Consider the following 18,622-nt stretch of genomic DNA (forward strand, 5'->3'; position numbering starts at 1 on the left):
TGGTCTGTTACAAATATCTAAGATTTATCTAGTGCATAGCTAATGTGAGTCTAAACACATACTCACATGAGTCCTCACATCCTCCTCTTGTTTAAGCCCTAGCGTTCTTGTCGGGCTGAGTCCAAATCCATTCAAATACAATCAAAAGCAACACGATCAGCTTCTAATCGACCTCCACGAATATGTGCTGCATTGTCTCCTAGTCTATATGGCCCTGATCCACTCTGGTACCATTTGTAACAATTCAGGATTTCACCCAAAATGGCTAGCTGAAAAGTGTTATTTAGGTTCCTTAATCCTGTACAAGTATTCAATATCTATCGAGTCTATTATTCTTTACCTTTAAATCTCATTCGTTCAACTTATTGCCTCTCACATTTTACTATATATTCAATTTGAATCATTTATCCAAGAATGAATAAATATCTTTGAGATTCATGTTAAAAGTATTTAGTTTTTACCGCCAGGTCAATATTTTTTCTGAGTGTAAAATTGGAACATTTTCATTTGTTTTGCAGCACGAGCCCTTCTTTATCAATCTTGTAAATTTTGTTGTGGTGATGGCTAAAATCGTGTATAGTACCATATGTATTAGTTCTGCTATATATGATGTTATTAACTGAAAAAAAAAATGCTAAATTTCTTGCCTCAAAGCTTACCTAGATTTTCCCTTTGGATCAGGGGTGAGACTCAAGCAGCTTCATTCTAAATACTTTATAGTTTGACCCTAACACGAAAAAAAGTGAGGTTTAATGAAAATCTTAAGATTTTAGAGTTTGTTTGGATATTTCTGCAATAATTCTCGAGAAAGAAAAACAAAACAGCAATGTTTTTTTTGCTTATCCAATCCCACAAATCTAGCCGGAGCACCCAAACAGGCCCTAAAAGTGAAAATCTCCCATGTATTAAAGTGAAGAATTATCTCATGCTTTGCTGCTCGAACATTTGAAGAGATCCAAAAAGATATTGACCGTTACATGTCCCCCATTGAGGCTGTTGAATATGGCATTACCAATGGTGTTATTGATAGGGGTCCTAGAAAATTTTTAACGCTAGAGATTCCAGTTGATGAGATATACTAATTAAAATTCATTCAGGAAGGGGCACTTTCTGATCTCTGTTTGTATGTGATTGTTGCCTTTATTTTGCAGCAAATACTGGAAATAGAATGCCGTGAAATCTTAGCTTTATTTGACAATGAGTGCCCTATAAGCTTCAAACTGTTTTACTTTGTCAATCTCTGAAATTTAGGTGGCAAGTGATGCAACCTAGCAATTTTATCCACCTAATTAATGTCTCTATATTATCATTATCATCTGCCAATTATTACTTCAGGTACTCTAAACTCTTGCTATAACTGCATTGAAATTTTATTCGTAACTAGTAAAGATGTAGCAATTTTGATGGCTCTAAAGTTTTGGGGAAAAAAATAAAGGTACAGATGGTTGCTTGCTACAATTTTGAAGGAATTGTGTTGATGGAATTCAACATTTATTTTATATTTTAATCTAAATAATATAATAAATAGTCTAATTATTTATTTAATTGTTAATGATTCTTCATCAAATTCATTATACCGCTTGTTAATTTATAAATTCTTTGCTCAAATTACCTTTTGGGGACCTTTTTTTCCTAGCTGATATAAAGTTCAAATTTTAAAAATATAATTTCATTTCTATAAGTAGCAAAAATATCAAATAACTTCTGATAATTATAGTGAGAAAATGAGTAGCATCTATTCTTTTCATTCTTTAACAACTATCTTTGAAATATAATAACTGCTATTTAAAGTTCTTATCTATAATGTAATTAGAGTTTTTTCTCTCTGATTTAAATTTAAAGAAAAGAAATATATTATCAATTATTTTTATTATAGCAACATGCTTTTTTTTTCGGAAGACAATACTATTACGCTCTAATTGATATATATGTGAATTATTAGTTTAATTTTTCATAAATAATACTTACTCTTAAATAAAATATTTTATCATCATTAACACAATGCATATAGCTTTTCCAGAAAAACTCATTATAGAAAACGAAAAAGAAAATTTCTCTTCATCAAAATCCTTGCCTTTTCCTCTCTAGCTCCAAAATGTTCTCTCCACCATGAGGCATGGGCATGGCATAAATAGGAATACACCTAGACTCTCCTGGTCATCATTTCTGTCTCCTTTTGATAGCTCGTTGTTCTCAAAGTCAACAAGAGTTAAGAGTGTTGGATTCCATTTGAGCTCGAGCCTATATCATTGACTGACGATTGGGATCTCTTGACAATAACCACCTAATTGTGATCTAGGAAGAAGGTGGGTTATCGAGGTTGGATTAGAGATGTTGAGTCAAGGAGGGCTGTTATGGAGGTCTAAAACTGAGTACATAAAACTGAGTACATGTTAGCTAGTATTTTTATCTTAAAAAAAACTCTAAATTAGAAATTTTTTTGTTAACTTTTTTCTTCCAATTTATGAATTTTAAAATTTTTATTGAATATCTCAAAATTATTTAAAAAAACCTTTTGTCTCTAAATAGAGATTTTGGCTCCCAACTACAAAACCTAAGCGGAAGGGTCACAGCGAAGGTGGCGGTGGAAATCGTAAAGCGCAGGGGTGTACTGGCGAGTAGAGAGATGAGGGTGTCCCCCACCTATGGTGTTTACCTAGCGATGGAGGAGACCATTTGCTATGCCCTCTTCTGCTGTCTGCGTACGACCCAAGTTTAGCAGTGCGCGAGGCTTGTCCCCATCGGAGGGCTTTCTCCTACGGTTGCGAGCGTCGGCAAGGAGGCCAGACATGATAGAGTAGGGGGTTCGGAGTGCCTATTTGGCCTACCATATATTGCTGAATAAGAACGCCTGGATCTTCGAGAACTGATGGCTACATCTGAGGATGGTGGCGGTCAGAGCCCTGCTTCATACATCGGAGTTCATCAGCAGTGCAATATTGATGCCGGACCAAGACGGGAGAAGAGTTGACGCAGTGAACATCCATGCGGAATGACTGCTGCTGCTGCTAAATACGAAGACAGAGGAAGAGGGAAGAAGAAGAGAAGAATAAAGAGGAAGAGAGGCAGAGAGGAGGAGAAAGGAAAGAAGAAGAGAGGAGGAAGAAGAGGGAGACATGGGGGAAAAAGGATTTCTTAATCTTTCATTAAACCCTAATCATGAAAATAGTTCCCTATATATAGGGCCCAAATACACAATTTACATAAATCCCCTTACATATAAATAAATCCTAATAAGCCCACGAATAACACAAATAAGTCCTAAAATACAAACAAGCCCAGAAATAACATAAAACAAATATGAAAAATAAAATGGTGGACTAAGCGGGGACATAATCAGCTCCGATGTCCCCATCAACTCCTTCCGGATGGAAAGAACTCGACCCCATCGAGTGCAAGTCTGACCGGCTATCGTACTGCTCCAGAAGGTCAGGATCAAGGCGCTGCAACTCGCCCCTCGAAATTCACGTCACATCCAATTTGGGTCGACCTTTCCACCGAACAAGGTAACGTTGATAACTTCCTCTCCTGGTAGATATAACCTGCTCATCTAATATATGTTCTATGTGTTCTCTGCGTGCATGAAACTTTGGGTGTGGAGGCTCAATAGCAAGTGATGGGTCAAGGTGATCAATAAAGGCGGGTATATCAACAAAAGGGTCAGAAGGAATGAATGTTGACTTCTTGTATGGGACTAAATCTTCAATATTAAATGTCGCACTAATCCCATAGTCTTCAGGAAGATCTACAACATAAGCATTCGAACTGATTTTCTTTACGACTTTGAACGGTCCCGCACTACGAGATTGCAACTTTTTTGAACGTTTTCGAAGGAAGTCGTTCAAGTTTAATTCTTACCATGACATAATCGCCTACATTCAATTCTTTATAACGTCTGTGCAAATCAGCAAGAAATTTATATTTTAAGTTATTAGAGTGAATACGTTTGCTGATCTCCTGATGCAATGAATGCAGGTGTGAAGCAAATGATTGTGCAGACTCAGAGACTCTATATTGATGAGACATGGGAATCAAGTCTATGGGTTGCCTAGGTTTATATACATTCACCACTTCGAAGGGACTCATGCCTAAGGTTCTATTGACCGAACTATTATATGCAAACTCGGCGGTTGGTAACACGAGATCCCAAGTCCTAGCATGCTCTCCTACCAGACATCTTAAAAGATTTTCTAGACTTTGGTTGACAACTTCTGTCTAGCTATCAGTTTGGGGATGATAGGCAGAGAAAAATTTTAATTTGGTGCCCATCATGTGCCAAAGGATTTTCCAAAAGTAGCACATGAATTTAACATCCCTATCGGACACAATAGATTTTGGAAGGCCATGGAGTCTAACGAATTCGTCAAAATAGAGTTTCACAATCCTAGAAGCATCAGAAGTCTTAGAACAGGGAAGAAAATGAGCCATCTTAGAGAATCAGTCCACCACTATAAAAATGGAATCGTGTTTGGTGGAGGTACGTGGAAGCCCTAACACGAAATTCATACTAACATCTTGCCAAGGACAATCAGGAACGGGCAGTGGAGTGTAAAGACCAATGTTCTGCTTACGTTGTTTAGCTAGTTGACATGTGCGACACTGGCCGATAATTTTGGCCACGTCTCTCGTGAGACTCGGCCAGAAGAAACGTCTCTCCACCATCTCAATAGTTTTGTCTCTCCCGAAGTGCCCAGACAGTCCTCCAGCGTGTATTTCCCATATTAGAAAATCTCTCAATGAGGTTTGGAGAATACACAATCGGTCGGAGCGAAAGAGGTAATCATCTTGTAAAAAGAAATCATCTTGTTCTCTCTCTACTCCATCTCGTAGGGTCAGGTATACATCATTAAAATCGGGACAGGTGGTATATTGTTCCCTGATCCTTTCAAAACCAATTAATTCAGTGCTCATCACAGATAGAAGGAAGATCCATCGACTGAGCGCATCAGCAGCCTTATTTTCAACTCCGACTTTATATTTGAGGATAAAAGTATAGGCTTGAAGAAAACTCAATCCAACGGCCATGCCAATGGTTCAATTTCTTTTGGAAGTTGAGATACTTTAAAGCCTCATGGTCAGAGTACAATACAAATTCTTGCGGTAGCAAATAGTGTCGCCAATGTCGCAAAGTTTGCACTACCGCATAGAATTCCTTATCATAGGTGGAATAACGCAACCTACCATCGCTTAATTTTTCGTTAAAGAACGCGACAGAGTGACCTTCTTGGCTTAACACGCCACCTATGCCAACACCAGAGGCATCATATGTGACCTCGAATACCTTAGTGAAATCGGGGAGGTGCAAGACAAGCGCTTCGGTCATCCTTTTATTTAATTTCATTAAATGCTTGGGATGCCGACTTAGTCCAGATAAAATTTCTTTTCTTCATGTAATCTATGATGGAAGATATTATTGAACTAAAATTTCTAATGAAGCGACGATAGAAAGTAGCCAGGCCATGAAACTACGTACTTCTGCTAGGGTCTTGGGCTCAGGCCAATCGACTATCGTGCTTATTTTTTTGGATCAGCGGAGACACCCTTGGAAGACACTATGAACCCTAAGAAAGTGACGTGATCAGCCAGGAAGGCACACTTCTTAGGGTTTGCAAAGAAGCTTTCTCTCCGAAGGACATCACAAACCTGCCTTAAGTGTGAGAGATGGAGCTCTTGAGTTTGACTATAGATGAGCATATCATCAAAATATACAACAACAAATTTATTCAAGAAAGGTTGAAAGATCCATGTCATCACCCTCATAAAAGTACTAGGAGCATTTGTTAACCCGAACGACATTACTAACCATTCGTAGAGTCCATCTTTGGTCTTAAAGGCAGTTTTTCATTCATCCCCAGGACGAATCCGAATCTGGTGGTACCCACTCTTTAGGTCGATCTTGGAAAAAACTGTAGCACCAGACATATAGTCTAAAAGGTCATCCAGTCGAGGAATGAAAAAATGATACTTAACTATGATTTTATTGATAGCACGACTATCGACGCACATCCTCCAAGAGCCATCTTTCTTGGAAGTGAGGAGTGCGGGTACAGCACAGGAACTCAAACTCTCACGAATATACCCTCGAGTGAGGAGTTCGTCAACTTGACGTTTCAGTTCAATATGCTCGTTTGGGTTGAGCCTATGATGGGGAAGATTTGGCAAGGATGCTTCAGGAATGAGGTCAATTATGTGCTGGATATCACGCATCGGAGGAAGTGTATCTGGAAGATCCTTAGGAAAAACAGAGTGAAACTCCTCCAACAGGGGGACTACTGCGGGTGGGTGCTTAGGATTCAACTCCACATTGATAACTCTAGCCACAAGGGCAAACACAGGTGATTGGCTTTCGATATTTTTCATTACCTTTTTCGAAGTAATGATGTGAAGTGACTCACCTTTCTATAGTGTAGCACTCTTCTTTTCATGGGCGGACTCTCTAGGAGGTAATGAGTTCAGTATAATTTTCCGACCCTGGAACATAAAGCTACACAAATTCGACCGACCATGAAGTGTGACGTCCCTATCATATAACCAAGGTCTCCCTAGAATGACTTGACCTACGTCCATCGGAAGGCAGTCACACCAGATCTCGTCTTTATAAGATAAGAATTGAATCGGGACAAGGCATCTTTCCAACACCGAGATGGACGTCTTATCTACCCAGGCTACCTTATATGGATTGGGATGAGGGGTAGATTTCAGACCGAGGCGGAAAACAACTCCAGACGCAGTGGCGTTGATGCAACTCCCGCTATCAAATAGGATTTTGCATGTTTTACCATTGATCTTAATAAACGTGTAAAATAGGAAGGTTCTACGCCAATCTTGTTCAGTCTTGGTTTGAGCTAGAGTACACCTAACCACATGAAGCCTAGGGTTTTGGTCATTCCGATCAGTGGGCTCATTTTGGGGTTCAGTCTAGATAAACTATAACCCGGTCTGTTCGTCTCCAAAGTCTTCTACAAAATCCTCAATGTTCGGTTCATAGACTTCTTCGACACATTCAGTCTCCTGGGTCCCAACTTCAAGTTCAGTCATTAGATAGGTCTTGGCATTACATTGGGACGCTATATGGCCAAATTTCTGGCACCTGAAATATTGGGTTTGGCTTCTCGAAGGAGGGTTGGAACCTAGTATGCCCTTTCCTTTATCATTTGACGAATTTTGGACAAGCATCGGGGATGTCCTAGTCGGTGCTTGGCTAGAACCGGACTGGTTCGAAAGATTGGGAGGTGATCTGGATTGTGAGAGATAATTTTGATTAAGTCGGATTCCTAGGATCATGGGTCGGAAGTCGTTACGTCTCACTACAGGGATCCGTAAGAAACTATCCACATATTGAGCCAACTGGTATGCTTGGCCAAGAATGGTAATATCTCGAAGGATTAATTCTTTCTGGATCTCCTTGCGGAGTCCTGCCTAAAACCTAGAGAGGGTAACAGTCTCCTCTTCGATTACACCGCATCCCATATGAAACTCCTCAAATCGTGCAATATAATTGGCAACGGTTGATGTCCCTTGAGTTAATTTCTGCCACCTATCCATAAGGCGTTGTCGGTAAGAGAATGGCAGATATTTCTCATTCAACTTTTCTTTCATATCCTCCTAGGTGGTGATATGAGGAAACCTTTGGGTCTCATGCATATGTTCAACGTTATGCCAGTAGCAGTGAACTTGCCCAATAAGCTTCATTTTAGCAAACCGTACTTTTCTATCATCAGTCATTTCGTACCACTCAAAATAATTATCCATGGCTACTCTCCAATCAAGGTACACGCTCGGCTCTAATTGACCAGCAAATATGGGGGCATCTACTCTTACGGTACGAAGTAGTCGCTCGTCAAGATCGCGTTGGTGATTAGGAGGAAGTTGGTTCCTAGAGGGATGGGGAAAAGCTACAGGTGGTGTGGCCAAATCAAGCTCGGGATAAGCTGCGATTGGGGTTGACGGTTCAGGAGTCCTAGGATGTTGCACTAGGGCACGGATCTCTCATTTGAATTCGTCATGATCAGCTCGTAATGCAGCGATTTGTTCCACAAGATCTTGCAGAACTCTGGGGTCCATGGAGGTTAAAGGGGTCTGAGAGCCAGTGAGGAGGTACTCCCGACCACTATGGGTTGGCATACAGGGATTATACTAGTTGGTGATAAGACATGCAATGCTACTAATGAACCCTAACTTACTAAATGTAATGCAGGACAATCTACTAATGCAACCTACTATGAATTTGGAAATCAACAAATTTTCACAAACATAACTTAAAATTAAATATTACTAATTTGTACTTTGGTTATTTCAGAATTAAAGTAGGAAATTAGTCACTATAAGAAGTTAGGTTGCAAGCACGTATTACAGTCGTTCTAATCCTAAAGTAATCTGATCGACGGATGTTGAGAATTATCCTGTCGCTAAGGTGTGCTAATTTAATATTTAGATTTAAATGGTGAAAAGGATGGGTGTGGTAATAGATGTTCTAGATTTTGTAGTTTGACAGGAAAGTAAGTTTGCAAAATAGGAATGTCATGCAAGAGAACTAGAACATAATTAGATAAACAAGCCCAAAAGAAAAAAGAACTTGTCACCTGTGGTGGATGCAGTCAACCAGAAGCATCCGTTATAGAGTTCCGAGCACGAAGTTAGCATCGGGCGGAGCTAGCTGGAGTGATGGGCCTGGATCTGCAGCACAAGGGCTCCTATGCTTCTGAAATGGGCTGAAAAAAGGTGTTGGATCGGGCCTGAAATAAGGTCTTGCGGCCGAGTGGCCTTGGGCTGCGCTACAGCAAACGGCACATGGGCTTGGACCAAGCCCGTTCTGAAACCGCCTGGGCCTGGACCGCGCTCAAGGAAGGTTGGTGCGCGGGTCAGGTGGGGGAAATCTGGACTTGCGGCCTGCTGTCCACGAGCTGGGGTCAAGCTTCGTGGAGCTCGGGTGTGACCTGTTGGCACCACTCGGAGGCCTCCTGGTCTCGAGTGAGAAGAGAGGGCCGGATGTAGCTCGGCGAAGGGGCGCTGCAGATGACCCGCTCGGAGGAGACAGCGCTCGGAGGAGGGCTCGGCGGCGAGGAGAAGACGCCCGGGCGGCGAAGGAGGCTCGGCGGTGAGAAGAAGACGTTCGGGCGGTGGAGGCGACGACGGCAACGGCTCGGGGAAGACGAAGAGGTAGCGGAGCAGGGAGGTGGCCGCGGTGCGGTAGTCGGCCGTGGGGAAGGAGATGCTCGGCGACGGCGATGAAGCGGCAGGACGACGTGGAGAGGTGGCGCTTGGGTGGCGACGGCGGACGGGCGCGGAGGCGGTGATGGTGAAGCGGTGGCGGCGACGGTGGACGAGGGCAGAGGCGTTGATGGCAAAGGCGGTGGCGGCGACGGCGTTCACGAAGGGTGGTCGGTGCGGTAGAATGGGAAGCGGCGGCTGATCGGGATGATGAACAGAGGTAAGGGTTTTTTTTTTTTTTTTTTGGTGTGTGCAAGGCACGTGTTACTTTTTTTTTTTGGCGCATGCAAGGCACGTGTTTTTTTTTTTTTTTGAACCCTTACGGGTTCGGGTTATTGGGTTCAGGTTTCAGTTGCAACCCATTCCGATACCCGTTAGAGCTAGCACGTGCAGCTCACGTGCTCTTTTTTTTTTGGGATTTTGGACCCGGGCTACCGGGTTGTGGGTAACGGGTTTAGAACTAACCCGTTACTCGTCTTCGTCTTCAACCTCCCGACCGATTCAGGAGGACGATCCGATCTCCTTGGCGGCAGCCGCGGATCGGCCGAACAGAACGGCGACAGAGTTCGCGGCCGCGGCTCCGTGGTCGGCAGCGACAAGCGACGGCCGAACGCGGCGGCGGGTGGATTCCTGTGTGCGGTGGCCGACGGCTGCTACGGCGGATCCGAGTGACAGAGCCGAAAGAAGGGCGACGATGCTCCTCTTCTTTTTGGCAACAGGAGTTGCGCGAGGCCCGTCAACACGCTCCGGCATCCGTGGTCGGGGTACCGCGTAGAGCTCGTGCGCCAACCAGAATCCTGAAATTCGGCGCTGCTCCACCATACACCGACGGGGTTCTCCGGCAGCAGTCAGTGGTGTGGCGGCGTTGTGAGGTGGTTCAGTGGTGCTGGCGGCGACGGATGGCGGTGGTGGCTCACGTGCGACGACGGGGAAGAACCAGCCGATGAAGAACAGTTCTCTTTTCTTTTTTTTTTTGTCTCGGTGTTTCTTCCGATGAGATTTGAAATCCCACGGCATAGGGAGGCACGGGAAGGGGTCACTCTCCTCCTCTCTGCCTCTCTTCCTCTTTATTCTCCTCTTCTTCTGCTTCCCTCCTCCTCTGTCTTCGTATTTAGCAGCAGCAGTCATTACGCGGAATGACTGCTGCAACTGCTAAATACGAAGATAGAGGAAGAGGGAAGAAGAAGAAGAGGAGAATAAAGAGGAAGAGAGGCAAAGAGGAGGAGAAAGGGAAGAAGAAGAGAGGAGGAAGAAGAGGGAGACGTGAGGGGAAAAGGATTTTTTAATCTTTCATTAAACCCTAATCATGAAAATAGTTCCCTATATATAGGGCCCAAATATACAATTTGCATAAATCCCCTTACACAGAAATAAATCCTAATAAGCCCACGAATAACATAAATAAGCCCTAAAATGCAAAACAAGCCCAGAAATAACATAAAACAAATATGAAAAATAAAATGGTGGACTAAGCGGGGACATAATCGGCTCCCATGTCCCTATCAAATATCCTATTCCCTTGAAGCGGTTAGGGACACCTAGGTCTCCCATCCAGCTGTGACAGTGGCTAGGTTTGCTTATGTTTCCTGGAAGACTCCACGCTCTAGCTTTCTCAAGGTGAATTTTAATGATGGTGCAGTTGAGCAAGGCGAGAGGGGGGGGGGGTGGGTTTTATTATCAGAGATCACTACTCCAGGTTTGTAGCGGCTGGCAGTCGACGGATCTTCGACACCTCTATTATTAGTGCGAAGCTGCAGGCGGTATGGAAGGAACTTTCCTTCGCGAGGCACACTCTGGGTAAGGAGTACGTCCACCTAGAAGGTGACTCGATCTCGGTGATCGAGGAAATCTATGGGTAACTCTTCGAGTCGGATGGGCAGTCCTTGTTTCTTAATATACGACAGATGGCAGGAGACTGCGGCTCCTTCAGGGCCACACATGTATACCTGGAGGCCAACTCAGCTGCAGACTAGGGAGCCTCCTACGCGGCACATTGCTCGAAGGACTTCTTTTGGGTGAATCAAGCAGATGTTTTTTTCTCAATTTTTTTTTTCTGATTTTTTTTAACTGTACTTATATAAACTTGGTGTGAGGAGCCGGTGCGCAAAAATAATAATAATAATAATAATAATACAATCGTAAAGCGCAAGTCTAAAAACTCAATCACGCGATGATAATTTTAAATCTAAACCCCCTCTCCATCCTTTGAAGAAACGGCTATCCTCGTTTAGGCTTCTCCGTGGGAGACGCATCCCATGCTTCTTGCTGCTGCTTCCCCAAAGCTCCTTCTCCACCACTTGGTCCTCAAACTCGAGCCCCGTTTCCTCCTCCGCTCCCTCTCCTCCCTCCCCTCCCCCCAACTCTCCGACCCCATCTCCTCCCAAACCCTTCGCGAGATCGCCTCCGCGTTCTCCCACCCAAACCCCCCCAATCCCCTCGACCCCCTCTCCCTCTCCGGCTTCCGCCCCCACCACGCCGAGGCCGTCCTCCGCCTCCTCCTCCTCCGCTCCGATCCCGCCTCCGCTGTCCGCTTCCTCCAATGGTCCGAGCGCCACCTCCACCTCTCCCCCACCCTCCCTTCCCTCTCCGCCGCCGCCCACGCCGCCCTCCGCCGCCAAATGTTCGACGTTGCGCGCCAACTCGTCGACCGAATGATCCAAAACTTCAGTTTTGCCGAAGTTCTCTCGGCTTTCCCGGGCAGCTCTCAGTCGCTATGTTCCGATCCTGGAATGGCCTTTAGCTGTTTGACTGAATGCTGCTGTCGCGCTGGGATTACAGACCGAGCAGTGGATTCTTTTCTTCGGGCTCGGCAGATGGGTATCAGCATTTCCCCGCTCGTAGTTGAGGAGCTATTAGATTCTTTGGTCACTGTGGGCCAAATCGATGAGATGCTGGAAATTTACAGAGAATTATCTGATGGTTATAACACTCTAATGAATGCATTCTTAGGGAAGTCAGATGATCAAAAGGTATTGAACTTGCACAGAGTTCTAATGGAGAGAGGTTTTGTGCCGCGAATTTATGATTTTAATAGGTTTCTAAATTCTCTGTGCAAGGGGAATCGGTTCCGTACTGCTTCTGATTTATTTTATTTGGTGTTAGAAATTGGTCCGGAGCCAAGTGTGGTAACTTATAGTACTTTGATTCGTGCGTGCTGTAAAGGCAGTAGAGTGGATTCTGCAGTTGGGGTTTATGAGCTCATGGTAGAGAAGGGCATTGCTCCTGATTTGGTAGTTTATGGAATTCTGATTGATGGGTTATGTAAGGAAGGCAGAGTGAATGAGGGGCATGGTCTCCTTAGAAGGGGCTTAAATGATGGACTTAAGCCGGATGTGGTGATCTTCAGCTCACTTATAGATGGATATGTTAGAGTGGGAGATGTGAAGAAGGCATTCGAGTTGTACAAGAGAATGTTGGAGGAAGATGTATTGCCTAATGTTGTCACTTATAGCATTTTGATTAATGGGCTATGTCAGAATGACCGAGTTGCTGAGGCTTGTGGAATTTTTTCTAGAATCTTGAAGCAGGGGATTGAGCCGAATGTTTTGACATATAGCAGCCTGATTGATGGGCTATGCAATGCTGGGAATTTGAAGGAAGCATTTGAACTGTATGAACTTATGATAAACCAGGGCTTTTCTCCAGATGCATTTGTTTATAGTGTGTTAATAAAAGGTCTTTGTAAATTGGGGAGGATGAATGATGCCCTCAGGTTACTTATCAAGTCAGGTTTGAAATCTAATACTGTAACTTATAATGTGTTGATTGATGGGTTGTGTAGAGCGAAGAGATTAGGAGATATGCTAAGGGTTTTCAGGCAGTTGGTAGTGAAAAACCTAGAACCAGATTTAGTTACTTTCAGTGTGATTATCAAGGGAATGGCAGATGAAGGGAGATTGAGGGAAGCAACTATGGTTCTCTTTCAGATCCTGAAGAAAGGTTTTATGCCAGATGTTGTAACATACTGCAGTTTGATTGACGGCTTCTGTAGACATAATAATGTCATGGCCGGATTTAGAGTTTATGATATTATGCTTATGAATGGTGTTGATCCTGATATGTTTATTTATAATGTTCTAATAAATGGTCTTTTTAAGGAGGGCCATGTGGAAGAGGCATCTAAATTGTTTAGCCAGCTTAATGAACGGGCATGGGAGCTAGACATTGTGACATACAATACGATGATTAGCGGCTTCTGTTCTGTGAAAACAATTGATAAAGCCATTGAATATTATGAAAAATTGCCTGATGAAAGAGGTCTTCAGCCAAATGCTATTACGTTCACAATTCTGATTGATGCATTTTGTAAAGAAGGCAGAATGGATGAAGCGATGCTATTTTTTTAATAAAATGCTCGATAAGGGTCCGTTGCCCAACGTGGTCACCTACGGTTGCTTGGTAGATGGTCGTTTCAAAGCTCAAAATTTCAAAAATGCAATTGCACTCCATGAAGAAATGCTAAATAATCATGTCACCCCCAATATCATTAGCTACAGCATTCTTATCGATGGCCTTTGCAAGGCAGGCCAGTTGGAAGAAGCTTCACTGGCTTTTCACTGCGCTGTGAACAGGGGCTTGTTGCCTGATGTTGTGGCATATGGAATTTTGATTCGTGGATTTTGTGCAGTTGGAAGATTAGCTGAAGCCAGGATGTTTTACAATAAGATGGTAGCAGATGGTGTCAAACCTGATAGTCTTGTATATAGCACACTTGCAGAGTATTTTCATGGAAACAATTCTGTAGTAAATGTTGGTGAACCAAAACCAAATGCTTAGCAAAATAGTCTTCCATGGGAGCAGAGCATGCTCCTGGATGTAAGCCTGAAAATATGCAATTCTGGCGAAATTTAATTCTTTTGCATCTGATATTGTAGATAATTTAAACGTGCACCAGATCTTCAAACATCCTTAGATTTTGACTCTTCAGTTGTATAATTTTCTTTGGCAGTACAAAGATTCATTTAGTTGTTTTTTATTTTTTGATTATTTAATAATAAACTTGATTATAAAACATTCTGCTTTGTGATATTCTCTTCCATTGCTTGACATAGTGCGGAGTTATTCATTTGAGGTCATGTAAAGGCATCTTCTTTACTTTTTGAGTTACTTGTTTTCAATTGTACAGATTATGTGTTTCGACTGATACAAGAGCAGGTTTATAATTTAGACTGGCCAGAAAAAATTAATTCACATAACAAAGATTGTAGACTTTATTGTTTATATTATGTGACCCTTCTCAGAGAGATAATGCTGTTTTTGATTTTGGTAGATGTTAAAATACATCTTGGTGCAGAGGTATCTCTTTCTTGCCTTCTGATCAAACCTAATTTCCTCGGGCCTGAAAGACGAACTGATTATTATCCATCATCCAAAATAGGTTTGCTTATATATTTCTTTGCTTTGGTGAACTTATTGCTTGGTGGAGTATTTGCTGCACCTTAAAGGCTTCAACTACTTTCAGCTTTTTCTGTTTGCTGGTTACATGCACGAAAATGGTTGATACTGGAAAGTTGGATAATTTCAATGGAAAGTGATGCTATATATGACAGGCTTATCTTTCATATTGTGCTCTTACAAGTACCTACTTTTTGCTTTCCTGTATCAGTCTTAGTGAGCTAACTTAAATTGTTATATTGTAAAGGGAGTATAAGCCTGCCTCTTCAATTGCATATAGTGTCCTACTTCATGGTGCCCATTTTAGATGAGAACCAAAGAGAATTCTCATTATTGTCCCATGCTCCACTGTCATGAATCTGAGGAGCATCTCTTAGTACATTTTTGTGGGTTCTGACCTCATGTTTTGCTTGCTTTTTTCATTGCTGATCAATATATTCTCTAATACAAGAAGAAAATGATTTATGACAAGAAGCAACCATGCATTTTGGCTACCTTGAGCTTAGTTTGGCATTTTAAGTTGGCTCGAGCTGGCTGGGAGTTGAATCAAGTAAAATTGGCTATTGTGAGCTCAAAGGTGATCCGGAGACCCTATTTGAACTGCAAGGTAGAGGATCAAATGCCTGGTTGCAACTTAGAGCTTTGAGATGATCGTACACTTGCCCTATCTAATTAGAACTCTTTTAAATCCATGGCAGCTCTGGATGAAATATGACTCGGGTATTCTTTCAATCTGAGCCTCAGGAATCTCAAGATCACTTGTTGCATTTGCAAGAGTCTATTTATTGCGGTGGTTCATCAAGTTGACAATTACTATAATTGTAGGCCCTCTTAATGGACAAATTTTTGAGGGATCATAAGATAGGCTGCAATAATAGACAATTTGCCTTTGTCATAGGCTACTATCTTCGAGCTCTCGATCTCAGTGTAAATGGTAGTGATCTGTCCTAGAGCAAGTAATGATTTTTCCATTAACACCTTTGTCATAGAAAATTTAACATTTGGCTCTGGCGAATTTTTGTTAGATGTGCAAAAATTCTATCTTGGCCTATTAGAATTTGCCATCGAGACATTTGTGTTGCAGCATATCAAAAATATGGGAGGAACAGATAGAAAAGGGTTTAATTCAAAACTCCATGATAACATTTAGTCCCACATCGGAAGTGGAAGCTATTGGGAGTTTAATATCTCATACGTGGGCCATCGGCCCACCATGATATTAAATTAATTTTTTGTGGGCCCGCGAGTGTTGCAGCTGCAACGCCAGACGAGTGTTAGGGGCAGATCACATCATTATTGAGGGGGACACTGCTATGGTGATCGAGGGGATCTTGGGGCCCGAGAGTGCCGCCAAGGGGACGCGATTGCTTCATGATATTCGCCTTTTGTTAGGCCAATGTGTTGTATTTCGGACCACTCATGTCTTCAGAGAAGCCAAAAACACTGCAGATTGGGCGACATCATATGCGACTCATTACTCCGGAGATTTTTTTTGGAAGACCCACAACTCCGTTTTGTCTCTCTTGTATTCTCTTCTATTGTCTGACTCTTTGGGTTGTGTTCGCACTAGAAAAAATAAAGGATTGGGCGGTAGTGAGAAAAGCTATTTTTCTACCTATTAAAAATTAGAATTTTTTTTAAAGCACCTTTAAATCATCAAATTCTATAGGTTATTTTTTTCTTTATTAAAGATATAATAGATATTTTATACACTTTTCTGAGAAACTAGATGTTCAACCAAATATAAGCTGTCACTTTTCCATGATCAACCAAACGCGCCAAAACCATTTTTCTTGATATCATATTCTCAGAAATCTTCTCCAAAAAAATATTTCAGCGAGATAAAATTTTTTCTGCGAACCAAATGAATCCTAAAATCACCCACCATATATTTAAAGTGCTTCGAAGCCATCATTCATCTGCCTACACAGATCTCAAAATGGCTAGTAAATAATTCAATGATGGATTGGCACAAAGCAAGGTGATTTTTTTTTTCTCACAAAAGATACAACTCCGATCCCCCTTCCTACACCTATCAGCTCGGCCAATATTGGGACAGAGGAGTCGCCTTAATGGAAAAAAATGGAACTTCGATCTGATGCGGGTATCCAATCCCGCCGCTGAGATGTCTGACCTAGCAGCCTCCTCTCCAAAAGCATTCATAAAATTTCCTCCTAACCCAGTAACCATTAGTGACAAAGGAAACAATATTTGTATCAAACATAAAGAATGCTCATGAAAGAAAGAATATTTGTAGGTACAGAAGATGAAAGAAAGAAGTTTTATCAAGGTTCCGTCTCACATTCTATCTCCAAAATATAATGTAACAACTGCTACCTCAGTTGGTTGGTACTTCCTCGACCCAGAATTCAAATCATATGCATTTTTTAAAATAATAATAATAAGAAGAAAAAAGCACCATTCAAAGAGATTAGAGTTGTCCGCAAGGAACTAATCCTCGGATCCTTTTTGTAAGATTTCCAAACAGATTAGATTTTATATCTAATACAAGAAGAAAATGACTTACGACAAGATGCAACCATGCATTTTAGCTGCTTTGAGCTTAGTATGGCATTTCAAGTTGGCTCGAGCTGATAGGGAGTTTAATCAAGTAGAATTGGCTGGTGTTAATTCAAAGGTGATCCGGAGACCCTATTTGAAGTGCAAGATAGAGGATCAAATGCCTTGTTGCAACTTAGAGCTTTGAGGTGATCGTACGCATTCCCTATCTAATTAGAAGTCCTTTAAATCCATGGCAGCTCTGGACGAAATATGACTCCGTGCTTCTTCCAATCCGAGCCTCAGGAATCTTAAGATCACTTGTTGCATTTGCAAGAGTCTGTTTATTGCAGTTCATCAAGCTGACAATTACTATAATTATAGGCCCCGTCAATGAAAAAAATTTTAGAGGGATCATAAGATAGGCGACAATAATAGACAATTTGCCTTCGTCATAACCAAGCTACCATCTTCGATCTCTCAATCTCAGGGTAAATGGTAGCGATCCGCCTTACAACAAGTAATGAATTTTCCATTAACACCTTTGTCATAGAAAATTTAACATTTGGCTGTGGCGAATTTTTGTTAGTTGTGTAAATATTCTATCTTGGCCTATTAGAATTTACCATCGAGGCAATTTGTGTTGCAGCATATCAAAAATATGGGAGGAAGAGATAGAAACGGGTTAAATTCAAAACTCCTTGTTAACGTTTAGTCCCACATCGGAAGTGGAACCTATTGGGAGGATCCACTGTTGCAATAAAAGAAGGTCGAAGCCTCATTTAGAAGTCATACCTTTCTCGGCCTTTTGGCTAAGATCAAGTGTAGTATCTGTTCTTATCAGTTTAATATCTGATACGTGGGCCATCGGCCCACCATGATATTAAATTAATTTTTTGTGGGGGAGGGCCCACCCCGGTGGCTTGCCATCGGGGCCCTCGAGCGTCGCCCATGCGTTGCACTACTGCACGGGCCTGGCGCACCCCTACCAAATCTAAGCTCTAAATTTTGTTCATTTTCTTCGCCTCATTTCGTAGCGGGGTTTCAGACTTTCAGCCTGCGTGGGCGAAGGGGTGGCTGCAGGCTGACTCTTGAGGCCTGGTAGAGGCAACCATCGGAGAGAGGTCGATCCAGGAGGGGTAGAGATTATCGAAAATGGCGATGGATGGCAGAAGGGCGAAGCGATGCTTACTACCACCTTACTCTCCACTTCAAGACTACAACGGACCGAGGCTTATGACAAGATGGAAAAGTAGCATTCTAATGAGAAAAGCTATTTTTTTTTTTCAAAAGTAACTTTAAGCCATTAAAATTCATATAGGTAGAATTTTTTTCTTTATTTCATGCAATTTTTCTGATAAAGTAAATACTCAACTAAATATAAATTACTTTTAAATGTCACTTTCTCATGATCAACCAAATATGTTAAAATCATATTTTTAGACATCATATTCTCAAGAATCTTTTCAAAAAAAAGGGTTTTTTGTATGGATATCCCTCTAAATATCATATTTTGCGT

At 42.1% G+C, this 18,622-nt stretch overlaps 1 protein-coding gene and 1 non-coding gene across 2 annotated transcripts; both read left to right on the top strand.

The window, feature by feature from the left end:
• Window positions 1–11,407: 11,407 nt before the first annotated feature.
• Window positions 11,408–14,216, top strand: LOC120108004 (putative pentatricopeptide repeat-containing protein At1g31840). Its single transcript, XM_039121531.1, is given in 2 exon segments — window positions 11,408–13,544; window positions 13,546–14,216. Coding segments are annotated over 2 exon segments (2,520 nt in total). The 5' UTR covers window positions 11,408–11,465; the 3' UTR covers window positions 13,987–14,216.
• Window positions 14,217–17,894: 3,678 nt separating this feature from the next.
• On the top strand, window positions 17,895–18,091 carry LOC120108008. Its single transcript, XR_005509555.1, has one exon. It is a non-coding gene; the product is annotated as a U2 spliceosomal RNA (small nuclear RNA).
• Window positions 18,092–18,622: the final 531 nt, after the last annotated feature.

Source organism: Phoenix dactylifera, unplaced genomic scaffold (assembly GCF_009389715.1).
Source record: "Phoenix dactylifera cultivar Barhee BC4 unplaced genomic scaffold, palm_55x_up_171113_PBpolish2nd_filt_p 001122F, whole genome shotgun sequence".
Classification (NCBI taxonomy): Eukaryota; Viridiplantae; Streptophyta; class Magnoliopsida; order Arecales; family Arecaceae; genus Phoenix; species Phoenix dactylifera.